This window comes from Indicator indicator, chromosome 19, assembly GCF_027791375.1.
Source record: "Indicator indicator isolate 239-I01 chromosome 19, UM_Iind_1.1, whole genome shotgun sequence".
Lineage (NCBI taxonomy): Eukaryota > Metazoa > Chordata > Aves > Piciformes > Indicatoridae > Indicator > Indicator indicator.
The window spans coordinates 844,260-862,215 of NC_072028.1; the positions used below are offsets into that span (position 1 = coordinate 844,260).

The 17,956-nt window shown below is 49.0% G+C and overlaps 2 protein-coding genes across 2 annotated transcripts in view; one reads left to right on the forward strand and one right to left on the reverse strand.

The window, feature by feature from the left end:
* KCTD15 (potassium channel tetramerization domain containing 15) overlaps positions 1-3,646 on the forward strand; it is a 38,622-nt gene extending 34,976 nt beyond the window's left edge. The window contains exon 5 of the mRNA XM_054389796.1: positions 3,491-3,646. Coding sequence (XP_054245771.1) covers positions 3,491-3,646 — 156 coding nt within the window. The remainder of the gene's footprint in view (positions 1-3,490) is intronic.
* A 5,482-nt stretch (positions 3,647-9,128) lies between these two features.
* Positions 9,129-17,956, reverse strand: part of LOC128973353 (transcription initiation factor TFIID subunit 4-like) — a 128,271-nt gene continuing 119,443 nt past the window's right edge. The window contains exon 15 of the mRNA XM_054389646.1: positions 9,129-9,321. Within this exon, the coding sequence (XP_054245621.1) occupies positions 9,154-9,321 (168 nt within the window). The 3' untranslated portion in view covers positions 9,129-9,153. The remainder of the gene's footprint in view (positions 9,322-17,956) is intronic.

Consider the following 17,956-nt stretch of genomic DNA (forward strand, 5'->3'; position numbering starts at 1 on the left):
AGTGCTTTAAACATCTTCTGGAGAAGGATGCATTTCTGAGACCAAAGGCTGATGGAAGCAGCAGCTGATTAGCATTGGCTCAGGTGGGCTCTGGTCAGCGCTGCTCTTCCCCTTCTCAGGGCTTTTTGACAAAACAGTGTTAAGGCAGAACCTGGAAGCAGGGTGAAGCAAATGCACAGCCTTAAGGGAGATGGGCTGGGAGGCAGTGCTTGGAAAAGCAGAATGATTTCCAAAGAATCTCAAAGGGTGACCCAGTAAAGCCAGCTGTTGGCTGGGGTACATCACTTGTCCTCCCCCTGTGCCCTGCTGAATATATTCGGCAGCACAACTGCAATATTTATCAATTCTTTGGATCTTTGGGAGATATTTTAATTAAAGGTTTAGTGTGGAGAAAACAAAGAATGTCAGCATTTGGTAGCCAGAAAAGCAAACAGAGCAGCTGTTGCTGGGGTGCCCATTTGGAATTACACACAGAGCTTTCTTACGGCTGACAGTGTCGATTCAGCTCCTCCCTACAGGAGAGGCAGGAGCTCACCTTAGAGACAATGCTGTGATGCTTGTCAGTGTTGAACTCAGAGTCTTCATCATTAAGAGCCTATTTGCTGGTATTCTGCAAAATGTGAACGGAAGTATCCAGTTCCATTTGGAAAACCTTCCAACAGAATCAGATGTGCCTGGAAAGCTGAAGGAGGGAGCTTATTAAATCCTGGTTAATGTTGTGTGTATGGCTCTCTACATGGGGGAGAATCACAGCTGGCACTCACTTTTTGGCATGCCCTCTCTGGAGATCGCAGGAAGGTAGTTCTGATTTGATTCAGACACTGACTGGCTTCCCTCTCTACCTTACCTTCAGAAAAGGTAATGCACAGAGAGTCAAATGCACTCCATGGAACTTAGATCTGTTCCTGTTCACCACACCGACAGCCTTGCGCAGCAAACAGCAGCCAGAGCTCAGCTCTCTCTGTAGACCTGAGCTCAACCTCATCCAAGCTACACTTCAACCTCTCCAATATTTAAGCCTTCTCCCCATTGTTTGCAGGATTTGGCCTGGTTTTTTCCTTGCTGAGGAAACTGATGATGCCAAGGTTTCTGACAGTGGCTGGTAGCCTGCAGGCTGCTCCTTGGCTCTGCTGTGCACAGTGCTCCGGGGCGTGGTGCCTACCTGGATAGGTGTTGGCTGGGGAAGGGCAGCCCTGTGGTCACAAGCAGCTTTACATAGCTTTGCACTGAGGCAAGCCAAGGGCACCCCCCTGCTCCTTTAGGCAGATTGATTTGTAGACCTTTTGAGTAAGGCTGTCAGTCACAGCTCGCTCTGGAGCCTTACCTGGCAATCCTCTGGTCCAGCTAAAGGGAGCAGCCTCCTCTCCTGTGCCTGGTTGCCTCTCGTCTTCATCTGGCCAGCTCTAGAGACAGGGATGCATGAACCAGCCACAATGCAGCTCAGCCTGTGAAACAAGCCTGAGTTCTTATCCTCCTTCCCTCCCCTTGGAGCAGCAAATTGCTGGTGCCTACATCCATCCTGTCCCACAGCCTGCACAGAGGAGGAGCTGGGAGCTCCCTCTCAAAGATCCTTTGGTAACCCTTTCTCCCACCCTGCCTTCTAATCTCTCCAGCTCCATTTCCCTTTCCTACACTGAAGTGCTTTCTTGATCTTTCAGTTCTACAAGTTTCTTACAGCATAAAGGATACAAAAATCAGGGCAAAAGTCACTGAGATTTGGCAGATGCAGCTTTATGAGAACATTAAGTCCCTGTGTCCTGAGGCCAGGCAGAGCTCCTCAGGCAAGGTGGTTTCCAGCAGATCTGGCAGGGCTTAGGCAAAGCTGTGCTAGAGCAGCTCCTTTCCTTTGCCTCTTCTTAGCACCAGGGTAGCAAGTACAAGGTTTTAGTTGCCACTAAAAACCCAAGCCATGGATTAAAATGCAGATGGGTAACACAGTGGCCTCAGAGGAGAGTTTCCACAGATTAAACCCAGCAAGCTGCTGCTGCTGCCATGGTTTGCATTGCGCCACCTGGGACATGCTTCTCCTTTTGAAATCAGGTACCCCTAAGAACAGCCCCAAGCTGATCTCTCTGCAGAAAGCAAGGCCAATGTCCAGGCTAAAGAAGTGGCTCACCTCAGTCTGTGTGAGGGTGAAGGCTGTGGTCTGGGCTGCAGATCTTGAAGCTGGTAGCTTGGGCCCTGAAACAGAAGTCTCTTCAGTACTCCTGCAGAAAGTGTGGCTGCTGAAGTGCTCCCAGGGCTGGCAAAACCAAACAAGAGCTTGTTCTCTGTAACACAAACCTGTGAAGTGTCTGAAGGTGGGGCTGGTGCTGAGACACTTCCCCAGGCTGAGGGGACAAGTCTGGAAATGTTCCAGTCCCTGCTGCTGTGGGTGGCAGAGGGCTGCCAGGTGGAGGGGTTGGGGTTACCACAGTCATCAGGCTCAGTAAATCTTGGTTGCTGTGCCCAGCAGTGAGCCTGGGTGCTGTAGCAATCAGAGTGGCACCTTGGGCAAGGCTGCTGCAGAGCAGTGCAGGCTGCTCCCCTGCATGGCATTAGCAGAAGAGAAAAACACAGAACCATTTCTCCAGGCTGCTGCCCTGCACTTGGGAGAGCTGCCAGAGGCAGGGAGTGAGCACAGCATCTCCTCTGGCAGGGCTGGCACTGCAGGTCTGCCAGAGTTGGAGCTGTATCTGCTCTCACCTGACACAGAGAAAAGCCTCTGTCTGTCCTGCTCAGCTGGAAACCATCAACATGCTCAGGGCCCCATCATACTGCCAGCATCAGGATGTCCTAGGGTCATCTGCTGTGTGACAGCCTCAGACATCAAAAGCTGCCTCTGGGTTCCTTAAATTCATGCATCTGAACTGCACCAACTTTTCTGTAGCAGGAGAAAGAGCAAACCCCCATCTGGGCAGTACAAATGAGCCTCTTTCTTGGGCCAGAAGGTTTCCCCGTTGTCCACATCTTGGCTCCTCTTCACATGCCTGCCATGCTCTGCTAAAAGCAGTGCTCCCTTCAGCCAGGGAAACCCCAGCTGTGGCTGCCTGGGGTTGGGGTCTGGTGGAAGAGTCCCTCGGCCTCCCAATCCATTTCCATCTGCCAAGGCAGAGCTGAGGAATGTTTCCAGCTCCTCGGTCTGACTGTTCGTATTGGGGATGAAAAATGGGCGCTTTTTATTACGACTTAAACCCAACACTGCTTCCTGTCCCCAGTAAGAGACAGCATCAATATCTCCACAGTCCAGTCTTTTACTCCATAATGCACTGAGCTGCTCTGCAGAGTGCTTATTGGGTTGATTAATTTTTGTTTTCTGCAGAGGTTTGCTGAGAGCGAGACTTTAATCACAGTGCAGTCATTTAAGAATAAGTTATGGAATTATAACTGAATAATATTAATTCAGCAAGGGCTCCAGCCACTGAATCCATCACTTCCATCCGCTGCTCCCGGATGCTTTTATCACCAAAATTTGCTAAATACTGACCTGGTTTCTGTGCCCACATGGCAGGTGCTGGAGAGGTTGTTCCAGAAGGGCTTCAGTGTGGCAGCCTCGTGCGGCGGCGGGGTGGACTCGTCGCAGTTCAGCGAGTACGTGCTGTGCCGCGAGGACCGGCGGCTGCAGCCCACCCCCACTATCAGGATAAAGCAGGAGCCCCTGGACTAGAGCCTGGCCCCACTCCTTTGTACTACCCCTGTTAGTGTTTGATAGTCCCCACCTGGAACACTAAGGACTGCAAAACAGTGTTACCAAACAGACTCTGACGTGACGTTGCCGTTAGCAGCACTCTGAAACTACCTGTCCCAGCCAGCCCCGGCACCCACCCAGCACAGCACTGCAGCTTGGTACAGCTCTGCATCCTGGCACAGCTCTGCAGCCCGGTACAGCTCTGCAGCCTGGCACAGCTCTGCAGCCCGGCACAGCTCTGCAGCCCAGTACAGCTCTGCAGCCCGGTACAGCACTGCAGCCTGGCACAGCTCTGCATCCTGGTACAGCTCTGCATCCTGGCACAGCTCTGCAGCCTGGTACAGCTCTGCAGCCCAGTACAGCTCTGCAGCCCGGTACAGCTCTGCAGCCCGGTACAGTTCTGCAGCCCGGTACAGCTCTGCAGCCTGGCACAGCTCTGCAGCCTGGTACAGCTCTGCATCCTGGCACAGCTCTGCAGCCTGGTACAGCTCTGCAGCCCGGTACAGCTCTGCAGCCTGGCACAGCTCTGCAGCCTGGTACAGCTCTGCAGCCTGGTACAGCTCTGCAGCCCGGTACAGTTCTGCAGCCCGGTACAGCTCTGCAGCCTGGCACAGCTCTGCAGCCTGGTACAGCTCTGCAGCCCGGTACAACTTTGCAGCCTGGCAGTGCTCTACAGCCTGGTACAGCTCTGCAGCCTGGCACAGCTCTGCAGCCTGGTACAGCTCTGCAGCCCGGTACAGCTCTGTAGCCTGGTACAGCTCTGCAGCCTGGCACAGCTCTGCAGCCTGGCACCCATGTGGCCTGCTGGACACCTCCTCTGTGCTCATCAGCTTTGCCAGTGGAAAAGACAAAGCTGCACCAACCCCCGGCCCCAAACTGGACTTCTGCAGATGGACCAACTGAAGCCATCTGGACAGAGGAGCCAGAGCAGGGGTCCCGGCAGCCCTTCCAGCAGCACCCTGCTACTGCACTGCGGGGAAGCGGGGCCCCTAGGAGCAAGGTGGGACCCCGGAAACTGCACTGACTGTCTGCCCTGACTGCCACCACCCTGCCACATCACCCCACTCCACTTCTGATTGTACTCATTCCTGCTAGTAGATGGCCTGTTTTTATACAACAGCATTTCCACCTCTGTGGACAGCCCCCAGAATCAGGAGGGGACCCATTTCTAGTCACCTGGTGCTCAGTACAGAAACCCCACCCAGACAAACACAACAGCCACACAGCAATGTGACAAGGCTGCTGATGACAGCAAAAGCAGAGACCTGGAAGCACAGACTGAGATGCCATCCACCATCACCCAAAGGTTGCAAAGCTAACCTGGAGCTGCAGTTCTCTTGAAGCCAGTCTTGTTTTGACTCAGAACCTGTTCCGTTTTGCATCACCCAGGCAGAGTGGTTCTACCAAGCAAGCTCTGCCGCCCCTTGCTGTTCGCATACTGGCCGTGTTGCAACCCCACCTTGTGGAGGGCAGGTGAAGGATTCTGGATGAGCCCAGCTCTGCCTGGGGCTGGAACTTCTGCAAAGAAAAGTTCAAGTCCCCTTCTGCCATCATACAGTGAGAGCAGGCTGCCATTTGCTCAGAATGGTTTTCCTCTGATTTTAAACCCCCCCTGTAGCTGCCCTCTTGCTGTGCCCTCTGGGAAGCCTGCTGGCTGCAGGAGGTTTGTGCTCCTTCCAGGCGCTGGTATCAACTCTGGCTTGCAGGGCTTCTTCACTCAGGAGACAGCACCATGCTTGCAGGTGCAAGGTGATCTACGGCATTCTGCTGGGTCCTGCTCGCTGCTGTTGGGCTTGGTTGGGTCCTAAAGAACTACTTCACCTGTTGGCCACCGTTAGTTCCTCCCATGTTAATTTATAGCACACCCCTGCAGGTGCTGAACCTCACTGAAAGGTTTTCTAGGTGCATAAACACAGCCGCACAGAACAAGGCACAGAGCGTGCAGTGGGCACAGACCCTCCGTGCCCAACGATTGCCAGCAGGCAACACAAACAGAACAATGTTCAGGACTCGAGCTGTACTGACTGCCCAAGGTACAACCAGGCGGGGGTCTGTGTTTTGGAAAAGGGCTGGATACCTGTCCGTGGACAAACTGGACCTCTGCAGGTTGTCTCACCTTGGTGACCCTCCCCAGACACCTCCTCTGGCAAGCGAAGCCGACACAGTTTGGGCAGAGCAGCTGAGCGAATCTGTCTACTTTCAAAGAGTTGTAAAGTTATTTTATTTTGTGGTTTTATACTTGTATGGCATTCTGAAGTTGCTAGGCAGTGCCGTGTTTGACTACATGGCAGAGCATTCACCTTTGTATGTAAGATATCTGTAGAATTGTATATTACACATTTAATATTGTAAAGAACCTAAGGTATAACTGTCATGTATTTGTGTATGCACATTTCTTATACTTCATGCCAGAAACATTTCTGTACAGTAAAAGATCCACAAGAAGCAAGCAGGGTGCCACACTCACTGCATCTCCTCCTGTGGGGTCCACAGAACTGGGAACTCCTGGGTGGTTCTCCTCCAGCCTTACAGTCCCAATCAGCCTGATGTAGCCATGTCTTACAGGGAGAAGAAAGAAAAGTGTTTAATTTATTCCTTTCACACACTTGAGTTCACTGTTCAGTACCCTTGAATAATCCACTCAGCTTCTTGGGTCCTTCCTACAGCCAGGTGTGTCCTTGCCCTCCACAGCAGCAGTGCTGGCACCACAGCAGCTGAGGCCTCTCCCCTTGTGAGCCCCCAAGCCAGGGCAGGAAGGCCAACACCTCACGTTTACATTTACACACGGGGACCAGCTCTGCCTCTCATCCTCAGGCCAGGCCTCCCCTGGGGGTCCCCCCGAGGTCAGCAGGGGCTGCCTGCCAGCAGGGCTGGGCACCATGCCCCTGTGGTGTCCACCAAAGGCACAGCCTGGCAACTCTCTCAAGCTTGGAAGGGGCTGCCACTAGATCTCTGTAGAGCTTTGGAAGGATTTGTGCTTGGTTGGTTTGTTTCCCTGCAGTTTGCTGTTTATTTTCCTTTCACTACTTGGTAGAGCAGCTCCACTCTTAGGGCAGCTTTTGCTAAGGTGGCATCATAAAAGGCACCAGGCTGCAGCAGCCCAGTGAAATGTGAACTTGAGATGCAAAGCTGGAGCCATATCACCACGACACTGACCACAAACCAGCACTGAGGCAAGCAGGAGGTGGAAACAACCACCTGCGAGGGAGAAGTAAGCCTTTAAAACAACAGAACGGGAAGCTAGGACAGGTTCTTTGAGTTAGCAACTTTAGGTCACTTATTTAAAGTTTATTACAGTTCCATTTAGATATTTTTTACTTATTTCCCTATATTTTTAGGCAGCAATATTGGCAAAAACTGATTTGAATTTTTTCCTTCTGGCCTTAAACCATAGCAACATAACTTAATGAAGAGCATTGCCCAGCATCACTGCAGCAGTTTGAGATACCAGAGAAGCTCCAGCAAAGCTGCAGTGCAGAAGGTTTCTGTTTCGAGGGCCAAAAGCTAAGGGTGGCCTCCTCACCAGAGTGAACAAAGCTGTGCTGCTTCGTGAGCACTGAAGCCTGCAGAACATGAGGGCTTGGCTGGCACTTTGTGCCCAAGCCTCACCCCAAGGCTGGGAGGAGAGGGACAGAGGGGGTTGAGCTGTGCTGGTGGGACAGAGCGAGCGGCTGCTGAGTGCATCCATTCACTGTGTGAGCAGCACTGAGGTCTGCTGACACTTTTATGGGAGGGCTGACAGGGGATAAGAATCAGCGCCACCAAACAGGGCAGGGCTTGGGTTGCATATTCCTTTGTGGGTATTCTGTTCATATTTTAATGCAAAAAAAAAAATGTCTCTGAACAGTGCTTAAGAACTGCCAGGCAATGTGAAGTTGCTGTTTGATAAATGAATGCTGTGTGTTACTTTTAGTAAATTGGTTTATTTCTTTACAAAATAAGTACAAAGAAGGGAGTTATGTTTGCACACAAAGGGGGTGGGGTGGGGGATTGGTATTTACCAGTATGTACAGAAATCATCAAAATAACGCACTTCTAGGAAACACAAGGCCTTTATAAACAATATGTACAAATTATCAATACAGTTAAAACAGAACTTTACACTTCCTGGCCTTAAATAACCTTATGAATAATCTTTTGGCTAAATAGCAGCAGTATAAATTTTCTTCTGCTTTTCATAAACCTTAAAAAATAATTAAAACTTTTTTTTGTTTTGTTTTTTAAAACTATTGAACAAATAAGTTCTATTTGTGCTTTTGCTGTGGTTTCCCATCCAAAACAAACAACAAAAATATTGCCTCAAAAATGTGGCAAGCACAACAGAGTAAAAATGGAACAGATAAATAAGGGAATCCCTCTCTCCCTCCCTCCCTCCCGTGCTTGCTGCTAATACTGCTCTGTCCGGAGCGCAGCTCTGCCCACCCACCCCATGCTGCTCTCCCATCCCCATTTAACAAGGCTCACACAGCTTGGCTCGGCTTTGGTGTGGGACCCTGGAATTGCAACTCCGCAAAGCATTTCAGAAGCATTCCTCCCACCTGGAAGGGCTGAGCACTGCTCACTGTGCTCAAAGCCATGAGCCAGTCAGGTCCGGTCAGCCAAGGCAGAGGCACAGCCTCGCTGCCAGGGCTCACCCCTGCACTCCTGGTTCTCTAAGAGTGGAGCTGCCTACAAACCTGCCTTTGCAGTGACTTTAAAATTCCATCTGGAATACTCTAAAATCTTTACTGAACACCACTCTCTGTTAAAACCACCATGGTCAAACCATACTCTGCAATAAATAAGGTCATGTTAAGAAAATAAAGCCCAGCCTTGCTTCGCCTTACTTACCACTTGCATCAAATGTTCAAAAGGTTGAAGAGCCTTAGAAAGCATTTGGAAGCCAGTCAAGGTAGCTCAGCTGGGACCCAAAGCCACAGATTTCATACACTTAGGATTTGATTCAGCCAATGGCTCAGCGAAAAAGAGCTGTGCAGGAAAAGCAAAAATCCTAAACCTCTCAAATTTGTGAGAGTGTGCAGCGGCTGCTCTTCGAGCTGTGCAAAACCCTGCAAGTCTAACTAAGGAAAACACCACCAGGAATCACAATGGGCACGGCTGGGCAGGCCGCACAACACAAACCCAGCCCCGGCAGGGAGCAGAGGTGAACACCATGGTGAGCTCCCAGCCCCTGCTGGGAGATGCTTTGGGTGAGCCACTGCAGCACCATCCCCTTCAGCCTTCTCTGAAGCAGCCAAACGGAGCCAGACTCGGATGTTGTGGGGCCGGTGTGGGTTTAACATTTCAAACCTTTTGCATGGTTTTGTTCTTGGGTTTTTTACCTTTTTTTTTTTTAACATAAAGGGAATTTATTGCATGTGTCTGACAATTTTACCGAACGAAAGTACTGAACGTTGACCTCTGAAAAAAAGAGAAGGCACATTAAAATGACAGCTTTTCAATGCGAGTTGAGCTTCTGTGTGGAGAAAGAAGAAGAATTCTTGGCTTCACTTCAGCAGAGCTCTGTAGAGCAGCAGAGAGCGGCTGGTCTCTGGCTCCTGCTCCATGTAGAAGATGAAGTCCCTGAGGTTTACGCGCGTTATCTTCTGCCGTGCATACTGCCGCGACGAGGGAGTCCCCAGGCCAGCCTGGCTGCCACCAGACATGCTCAGGCCCTGCAAAGGAAACACAGCAGAGTCACAAGTCCTGCAACAGTCAAGAGCTTGCTCCTGCTCTCAGGTCCCAGCTGCCAGCTGCTGGCTGTTGCAGACACCTCCCCTGTTCTGAGCCTAGCTCTGGAAGGATCTCATGGCGGGGGTTGATTTGGGGTTGTTTTGTTTTTTCCTGTTCTTCTGAGCCTTGCAAAGTTAACCTCAATAAAGAAGCTCCAGTGGAAACATGTGAGGCCAGAGCAGGTCCTTTGCACCTGGGGACAAATGTGTCTGACTAATTACCCTGCTCCAATCCTGGCAGCTGCAGACAGATTTGCCCACTTTAATTCTGCAGCCTGTTAAGGACAAAGCTGTTAGTGGCAAATAAAGTCACCTTTAGTCCATGGAATGTGTGAGCCACCCTAGCTCCCTAACCCTGGGTCTAGGCCTGGAGAAAGGTGAGTGCTGTCCCAGGATGTGGCTGCTGTAAATAAACCTCTGCAGCTACAAGGCCCACAGGGACCTGGATTCTCTCTGGGTGCACTGGAGAGCAAAGTTCAGTGTGAGGGGAGCCTGAACCATCTTGCTCGAGTCACAACCAACCCCTGGCTGAAAGATGGAAAAACGCAAATCACAAAGACTCAGACACTGCAGCCACAGGGATCAGGAGACCACTTCCTAAAGCTATTGTAAAGGATCTATTTTTTGGTTGAAGCTGGTTCAAAGGTTCTGAATTAGGCAGCAGAAATGCTGTGGTGCTGTGCTCTGTGGAGCTGTGGTCCAGGAGGCACTGGATCAGAGCCTGCCTGCTTTCATGCACTGGGATGGGATGGGAGGCAGTTCCATGATGGATGGGCAGCTGACAGTATCTGAAATAACAGTGTGGGGCTGTCCAGCTTCATTTGACTGCTGGAAGTCACCTAGCTTGAAATTATGGTTTAGGAAGATTCAGACTAATTATTGGTTCAGTAAGCACATTCTGAAGCAATTCTGAATTGTCAGGTGTGGCAAGGCTTGGGCCACCCATCTCAGCCTGCCTGCTGTTGCCAGGATGGTCCTCTGACACAAACTTCGTGCTGCTGGAAAGGCAGAGTGAGAATGGTTCAGAATAAGAATGATTCAGAGTAAGAATGGTTCAGAGTAAAGGCTGAAGACCTTGTAGCTCACTGGGTGAAGAGACAAGAGCCTGAAAAGAAAGAGGCTCTCACAGTGACAGGGTATACAGGAAACCAACAGTCTTGTGCTCACGGAAGCCAAAGCAGCCTAGTTTCTGACAGCTGGGTCACTTTCTCTTGCACTACTCACCACAGGGTACTCATCACCTCTCACCTCCTCCAGAAATAGTCTCAGTCTGCTGTGCTCTCCACCCATCACAAACCCTCTGTCTCCCAAACCTTCCTCTCTTAAATAGCAGTCTCAGAACCACAGCATAGTTGGGTCCTCTCCCATCTTTACTGACCAGCTAGGCAAGCACTATCCCAGGGGTGGATGCCCCCTGGGGCTGCAGGTGTTCAGCAGCCATCCAGCAGATGTGATCCCCAAAGCTTACTGAGCTCCCTCCTTCCTGCACCAAGCCAACAGTTCACATGGAAGTTGGAAGAACTTCCTGAGTTCCTTCCCACCTCTGTGCCACTTCTGCTGGCCCCCAGCACCAGCTTTCATTAGCGCTTCCCAAAAGTTTCAAAGCCTACTGGGAAAGAGAACTGTCAGGGACAGCCACACCTCTTCTGGAACACTAATGGACAAACTCTGCTATGCTCAGGAAGCCAAAGTGTCTTTGCACATTACCTTACAATCACTACAGCAGCAGGTGTATGAAAAGCAAAGCCAGTACCTCTGCAAGTGTGCTGCTGTTCCGTGCTTCCACCACGGGTGGAATACAACCCCCTAGCCTTCACTTTTACCATCCTTATTCCTACTGCTAAACAATGAAATAGCTTGGCTGTTACTGATCAGAAACCTGCACAGCTTCAGCTCTGAAATACAGTGAGGCATTCTTGTCAGGAAACAGAAAGAGAAGAGCAAACAGAAGATTCTGTTAATATTTTATCCGGCCTTCCTCCACCAGACAACAATCCAGCCCTGACATCATTGCTTTGAACACAGCCTTGAACTGCAGCGATTGCTTCTCTGTGACCCAGACAGACAAGGCAGGAAGATAAAAGATCTGCTGGTTTTCTTCCCAGGCACAGCCTTCTGGCAGGCTTGCACTCCGAGCCAAAGTCTGGGAGTGGGAATCACACAGTAACAATTCAAAGCCAAGCTATCCATGCAGGCAAAAAAGACCAGGAATTGCCTCTCCAACCTCCACGCAGCAAAAGGGAGAGAGAAGAGAAGGTGTTGATTAGTCTGCTCTTAGGAATTAGAGGTCTCTGATCATCAGAAGTGTTCTGGAGATACTCTGCAGCAAGGCTGTTTACTTGCATAAAGTGCTATTAGATCTTTGGCCAAGAGGCACTCTATACATGAAAAACAGGTCTAATGTGATGTCTGATTAGCTGTCCCAGGTAATTGAGGGTTTACTTCAGCACCTACTGAGGCTAACAGTAATGATTTCCCTGGTTTCAGTGAGAGTGGAAGCATCCTTCCACCAGCACTTCCCCAAAGTAAAGTAAGCACTGTTTGCCAGCACCTCGGAGTCACAATACCGAGAGAAATGCAATTCCAGCTACAAACCCAGCTTGTGCATCTTCACACATGCAAGGTGGGGGCTCTGCAAGAGCCTTCAGAAGGGTCAGCACCAAAAGCTGTCAGCCAGGCCCTCAGACCAGCAGCACCCTTTGCAGTGTCCCCTGGAAGCATCCCTGCCCCGCACTGTCTCAGTGCAGCGGTTCCTGCAGCTGGCAGGCGCGGGCTGGCTGTGCCCTGCTGGATGCAGAGGCAGCTCCTGTGCCCTGGGCACACAGACACACGCCTCGCCCTGCAGACAAACAGCACCCAGCCTGACTGGCACAGGTATCTACAGGCACTGCAAATACCAGCACAGCTGCAGCGCTTCCAAGCCAGCATGCAGTCATCTCTGTATGAAGAAACACTCAGAGGAAGGCAAATCATCCCCAGCCTTGGCTACAGTGAACATTTCTCTTTAGGTGTGATCCCCTGAGCTCCTAATTACATGATGCTATTCCAGCCCAAAGGAATGGGCTGCCACCACAAGAAGGATGCTTTCTGGGTGCCTGCTCTTTGCAGCTACAAGTCCAGTTGAAACAACAGCATCACATCAAAACCTTCCAGCTGAGAGAACTCAGCACCTTGTACTAACCTGATCACCACTTCCTTCCTTCCTTCCTTCCCAGGCTCCAGGAGAGCAGGGGCAGAAGGGCTGCACAGCATTTCAGTGACAGTGTGGGGAGAAGAGAAGCCTGCTCCAATGCAACAAATAATGCAGGTGAAGCGTAAGACAGCTATGGGCTGTGGCATCTACCTGCTCCAGGGAGGTGAGAGGTTCAGCTGCCCACTCCTCAATAGGGCCTTCTCAGGAAGAAACCCAACTGAACTGATTTTAGCTTCCTTATCAATTCATCCAGGCAGACCTCTGTATAATCACTGCAGTAATGGAAGAAAGACAAACTCACATTTTTTCCTGCAGCGCTGCCTTCTGCAAATGCTTTTACCCTTCCAAAGATCTCTTGGTATCCCTCCCTCCTCACTTGGTAGGAGATAAAAAAGGCTGCCTTGTGTCCTCCAACTTCTTGCAACACAGTCTGCTTGGTGCTGCAGGCTCCAGGGTCCTTTCATTTGCTTTGCTTCACTGCAGCTACAGGTCTTGCCAACACCTTTATCCACAAACATCTCCTACCTACCACAACTCACTGCCCTACTTGGACTTGAAAGCAATGACAGTTTTACCTGATTAAGAGCTCTGAGTTTGGGCTGCATTCTTGCTGTGCAATTATAAGTGGAGCAGTCTATTTATCCTGCTTCCATCACAAACATCTATTTTCATTCTGCCTGGAATATTTCTCCTCCCATGCTTTCCAAATGTTTCAAGTGCTGCTCCCTTTGAAATACTAATCCTGCCAATGTTTTAAATTGTTTTTTTCAAGCATTGTGGTGCTTTTCCCTTCTCAACTTTCAAAATTAGCATTTTTTTGCAGGGGGGGGTTGTTCTTATTTTTATTTTCTAAAGGACCTGCCCATCTTACTCCAGTCCAGTCATGCTGTACCATCCCTATGCTCTCTCTCAGTCAGGAAACAGCAAACCAACATTGGGAGAAGTCCTACAGCACACCTTGCAGGCTTCACATTGTCCTTGAATCATATTTGATTCCCATCTGAATTTTCTCTTGTGGTAATCCTTGATATTAGTTCCAAACCATCTCAGTTTTACATAGTGGGTGGCCCTTCCTTTTCTAACCTGTCTGGTGGTGACTCTCATTTAATCAGAAACTTGAAATAATTAAAATGTTCTCAACACTCATCAATCTCTAGACACAGAGAACTGCAAAATGTAATTGTTTCAATATCTAATTAAAACATACCTAATTGCTAGCCAGTAAAGGTTGCTGGTTTGGTCTACCTCTTACTGAGGACATGCTGAGCAGAACAACTGGAGGGGACAGGGGAACTGTGGGGGACCAGACTCACTCAGAGCTGCTTTTGATGAAGAAAAGCCAGCACCAAGAACTGCATCATGCCACTACACTTCCTGTGCTGGCTCTATCTCACCTGTCTCAGGGATCATCCAGCTGCTTCATATATTGCCAGTCCTCCCCTGGGAGGGCTGGGAGACAGGGAGAAAAGTATCTAAATCTTAACTGCTGTAGCAAAAGAAAATTAAAAACCTTACAAATGCAGAATCTAAACACAAAAGAATTTTCTGGGCTCTTGAGAGCATGAATTGCTCTCATTCATCTACACTGACTTTCAGTTCTGAAGCCAAATTATGATGGATCATGGGATACAGTGAAGGGCTGGTGCATTGCTGCCACAAGGGAGAGATGATGGAGCTCAACAGGGAGAGATGATGGAGCTCAGCAGGGAGAGATGATGGAGCTCAGCAAGGCTAGATGATGGAGCTCAGCAAGGCTAGATGATGGAGCTCACAGTATCACAGTGTATCACAGGTTGGAAGGGACCTCAAGAGATCATCGGGTCCTGCCAAAGCAGGATCATCAGGAAGAAGTCTCTGAAATGCTTAGCTGCTCATTTCTGGATTTTTTCTAACATTTCTGATTGTAACAGCAAAGTCTCACTCCTGAATCTTTGTAAGTTGAGGGTTTGTCTGTTCAGAAACATTCAACAAACTAAAACCAGATTGACACAAAAAACTCTTAGAAGAATGGCTCCCAAAAGCAGCCAGGGTGGATTTTCTTTCCTACAGACACGAGCAACATTCAATTCCACTGCATCCCACATGCTCTTTCATTTCCCCTTCCACTTTATGAAGAGAGTCCCTTGGACATGGTGGTCACCACATGCTGCTGTCATGCTGTCCTCTTTCTCAAGCCTCTGTCTCTCTCCCACACCAGGACTCAGAGCAGATGCAGTTCCTGACCTGTGGTCTCCACCACTTTTCATTGCTCTCTGTCCTCCAGTCTGCAATCTAACCTGCTGCCAACCTTCAAACTGCTTCAGCATTCCCACTCCCATTGTCTTTTAAAATAACCAAAATAAACCTAACACCCCAAAATCCAAAACCAACCCCAAAACACCTCTGCTTCATACCCTCCTCTAGCCTCCTCATGTCAACCCAGACACACCTCTGCTTCATACCCTCCTCTAGCCTCTTCATGTCAATCCAGGCTTTTCCTTTCTCTCCATCATCAGACCAAGTGAGACAGCCAGGCCTTGAGCAAAGAGCAGATCCATGTCATTTATAAACACCACCCTGACAGTTTAAACTTTGCTGTGCCATTTTAGACTCCCTGTAATCCCCTTACTTCAGGAATTCCCAAATCCAGACCTTCCTCCAACCCGTTTCACCACAAAGCAAACAAACAAGCTTTTAAAGACACTTTCACTCGACTCAGCCAACCAGAGAGAACAAACCCTGAATTTTGAGCTATGCCTTTAAAAACTTCCCAACTGGCTTCTTTTGTGTGCAGTTAACCCTTTCACACTCACAATTATCCCAGGCACACCTTTCTGTAAAGCGAGAAATATATCACGAAAACTTTCAAGAAGATCCTTCAGTCAGCTGTATCTTGCTGTAACAAACTGATTTTGCAATCCATAGCAACAGCTTAAGAAAACATCTCTGCAGTCTACACATGATCATGGAGGAGACACAGAGGTGTAAACCCCTGTTTTTTGCAGATAAAGCTCTACTCTTAGTTAACTTACCTTTACTATTCTGATAAATCTGGATTCCACCCAGACTACCTCCAGGAAAGAAGAATTAACAAGAAAATATCACAACTATCACCACCTTTCTGTTGCTGGGAACTCCCCACAATATAGAGAGTTATCAGTGATTGAAAGTAACAGCAAAAGATCAAAGGCCCCATTACAAAGTGCTCAAACAGATAGGATAATACATAACAGGAAGTCAGCCTCAGACAGACACAAACTGTCCTTCCCCCCACAGATCACCCCACAGCCACTGAGCAGCCATGGCTAAGGGGCCCCGACAGCTGCCAGTGACCAGAGCACCAACGGACAAGCCTCTCATATCTGATTGCTCCCCAAATAAACAGCAATATTGTATAAAACAGAGGCTTGCCACCACAGAAGAAAAGCCTATCCCGAAGTGCCAGCCAGAAGCAGAGGCTGGTGGTGGGAATTCTCTGGGCAGTGGAGTGCAGTCTGCTAGGTGTCTCGGGCAGGAGCTGGCACAGGCAGTCCTGGGCACTGTGAGAAGCAGAACAGATGAGGGAAGGGAGGGGCAGCCGAGCAGCCGAGGCCGGCATGCACACACACACACAGGGGATCACTAATTAATTAGAGAGGTGAGGGCAAGAACAACGTGGGACTGTGAGGCTGGAATGCTGCTGCTGCTGGCCTATTTTCACCACTGGCAAGGAGAGGCAGAGCTCTGGTAGGAGCAAGTGCATTCTGCTACAACACAACGTGAGCATTAGGAAATGTGAGATGAATCTCGAGCCCAGAGGCTCTTTAGCACCACTCCAAATCACAACTCTCTGCCTTCATTTTTCTTCCTTGCTACCATTCCACTTCTTCTCCCAGTACTTCTGACTCGATTAACCCTTTTTTCTCTTTCATCTTCCTGTTTTCATGGTATCACATCAGATTGTTTACAAAGCACCTGGGTACCATCAGCAGAGGTTACAGAGAAGAAGTCAGGTTTGCTGAAGTGCTGTAACCCAGAGAAGCTCCACTTGCTTCCAAAGAGAAATGCTTCACTTCGTTGGCACCTTAATAAGACAGCATGCTCTTCTGAAAACCTGCTCCTGATTAAAAGTTACAGAAAGAATACATCAGATGGGGTTTTAATGATCTGAATTCAAGTGCTGTGAACTTCTCTGTTCTTTAAAGACTTTCCCCAGAACTTCCACTGCAATGAGCCTGAAGCAGCCCCCTGCAATACAAGCTTCATCTCTTAGCTTCTGAGGAATCAGAAATGCTCCACTTGCACACTATCCCTAATTTTTGGTAGCCTTTCTGAACTGGTGAGCTCTGTTCTGCAGTTAAAGCAGTTATGGCTTTCATACGAACCTGGCCCAAAGTGATGAAATCCACTTCTCAGCAGTTTTTTTGGTCTCTCTGAAGCCTTCAGCTCTCCACACAGTACCCACAAAGTGCTACCTGAACGTGTGTACCAGTAACATATGGTACAATAGGTTGTACCTATTTTACCATCTGCTCCAGCTGAACTCTAACCTTGCTAATCCCGTATCAGCTTTTCCTCCTAACTGACACAGTTCTCAGATCTTGGCAGCTACTTACCCTTTGAAAATGAACTTGCAGCTAAAAGCATGGCTGGCTCCTGTGCTGCTCTTCAGAAGCCTTCACTGCTCCCCAGCTGATGCAGTTTGGTCAGGGTCTTAATTAATTCCTTCCAAACTACAGGCTTTTCTGTTTCTTTGGGGTTTTGTTTGTTTGTTTTCCCCAGTTAATAAGAAAAATCAGGACCCAGAACATTCTTTATTCTGAAAAATACTTCTCAAGATCCTGCCACATTCTTTACATGCTCCTTTATAAAGTGTTTTGTTCCTATCAGGCTCTTACCACCTTCACTGAGCTACAGCAGACTCCCTACTTCCCACAAGCAAACTCCAGGATTTTAGCAATGTTCCTACTCAGTCCCTAACCAATTCCCATGATGAAGCAGACTGGGAGTACGTTGGGTTTTGCACAGGAGCACCTTAATATCCTGCTACCTTGCTCAACCCCTAAATACTAAACAGCAGCATCATATTGAAAAATAAAAGGTCAATCTGATGGCAGTAAATTTAAGTTCTCTGCAAAGCCTGGAAAACCAGAGAGACTCTGTAAATCAAGAGAGAGCATTTGGAACCTTCCTCATTGTTGGGGTTTTGTTTGGGTTGGGTTGGCTTTGGTGGTTTTTTAAGATGTGCACACTATGTCATCAAGCTCTTTGCAGAGACGGAGCTTGAAGATCTAAGCTTTAACTCTAGGGATTGCCAGATCAGCTCATCTGGTGGCCCCCTTTCAGATTTAAGGTCTGCCTTGTTTACAGAACTCAGAGAACAGCTAGAGAGTAATTAAAATCCATGAGAGACCCTGGCTGTGGTGT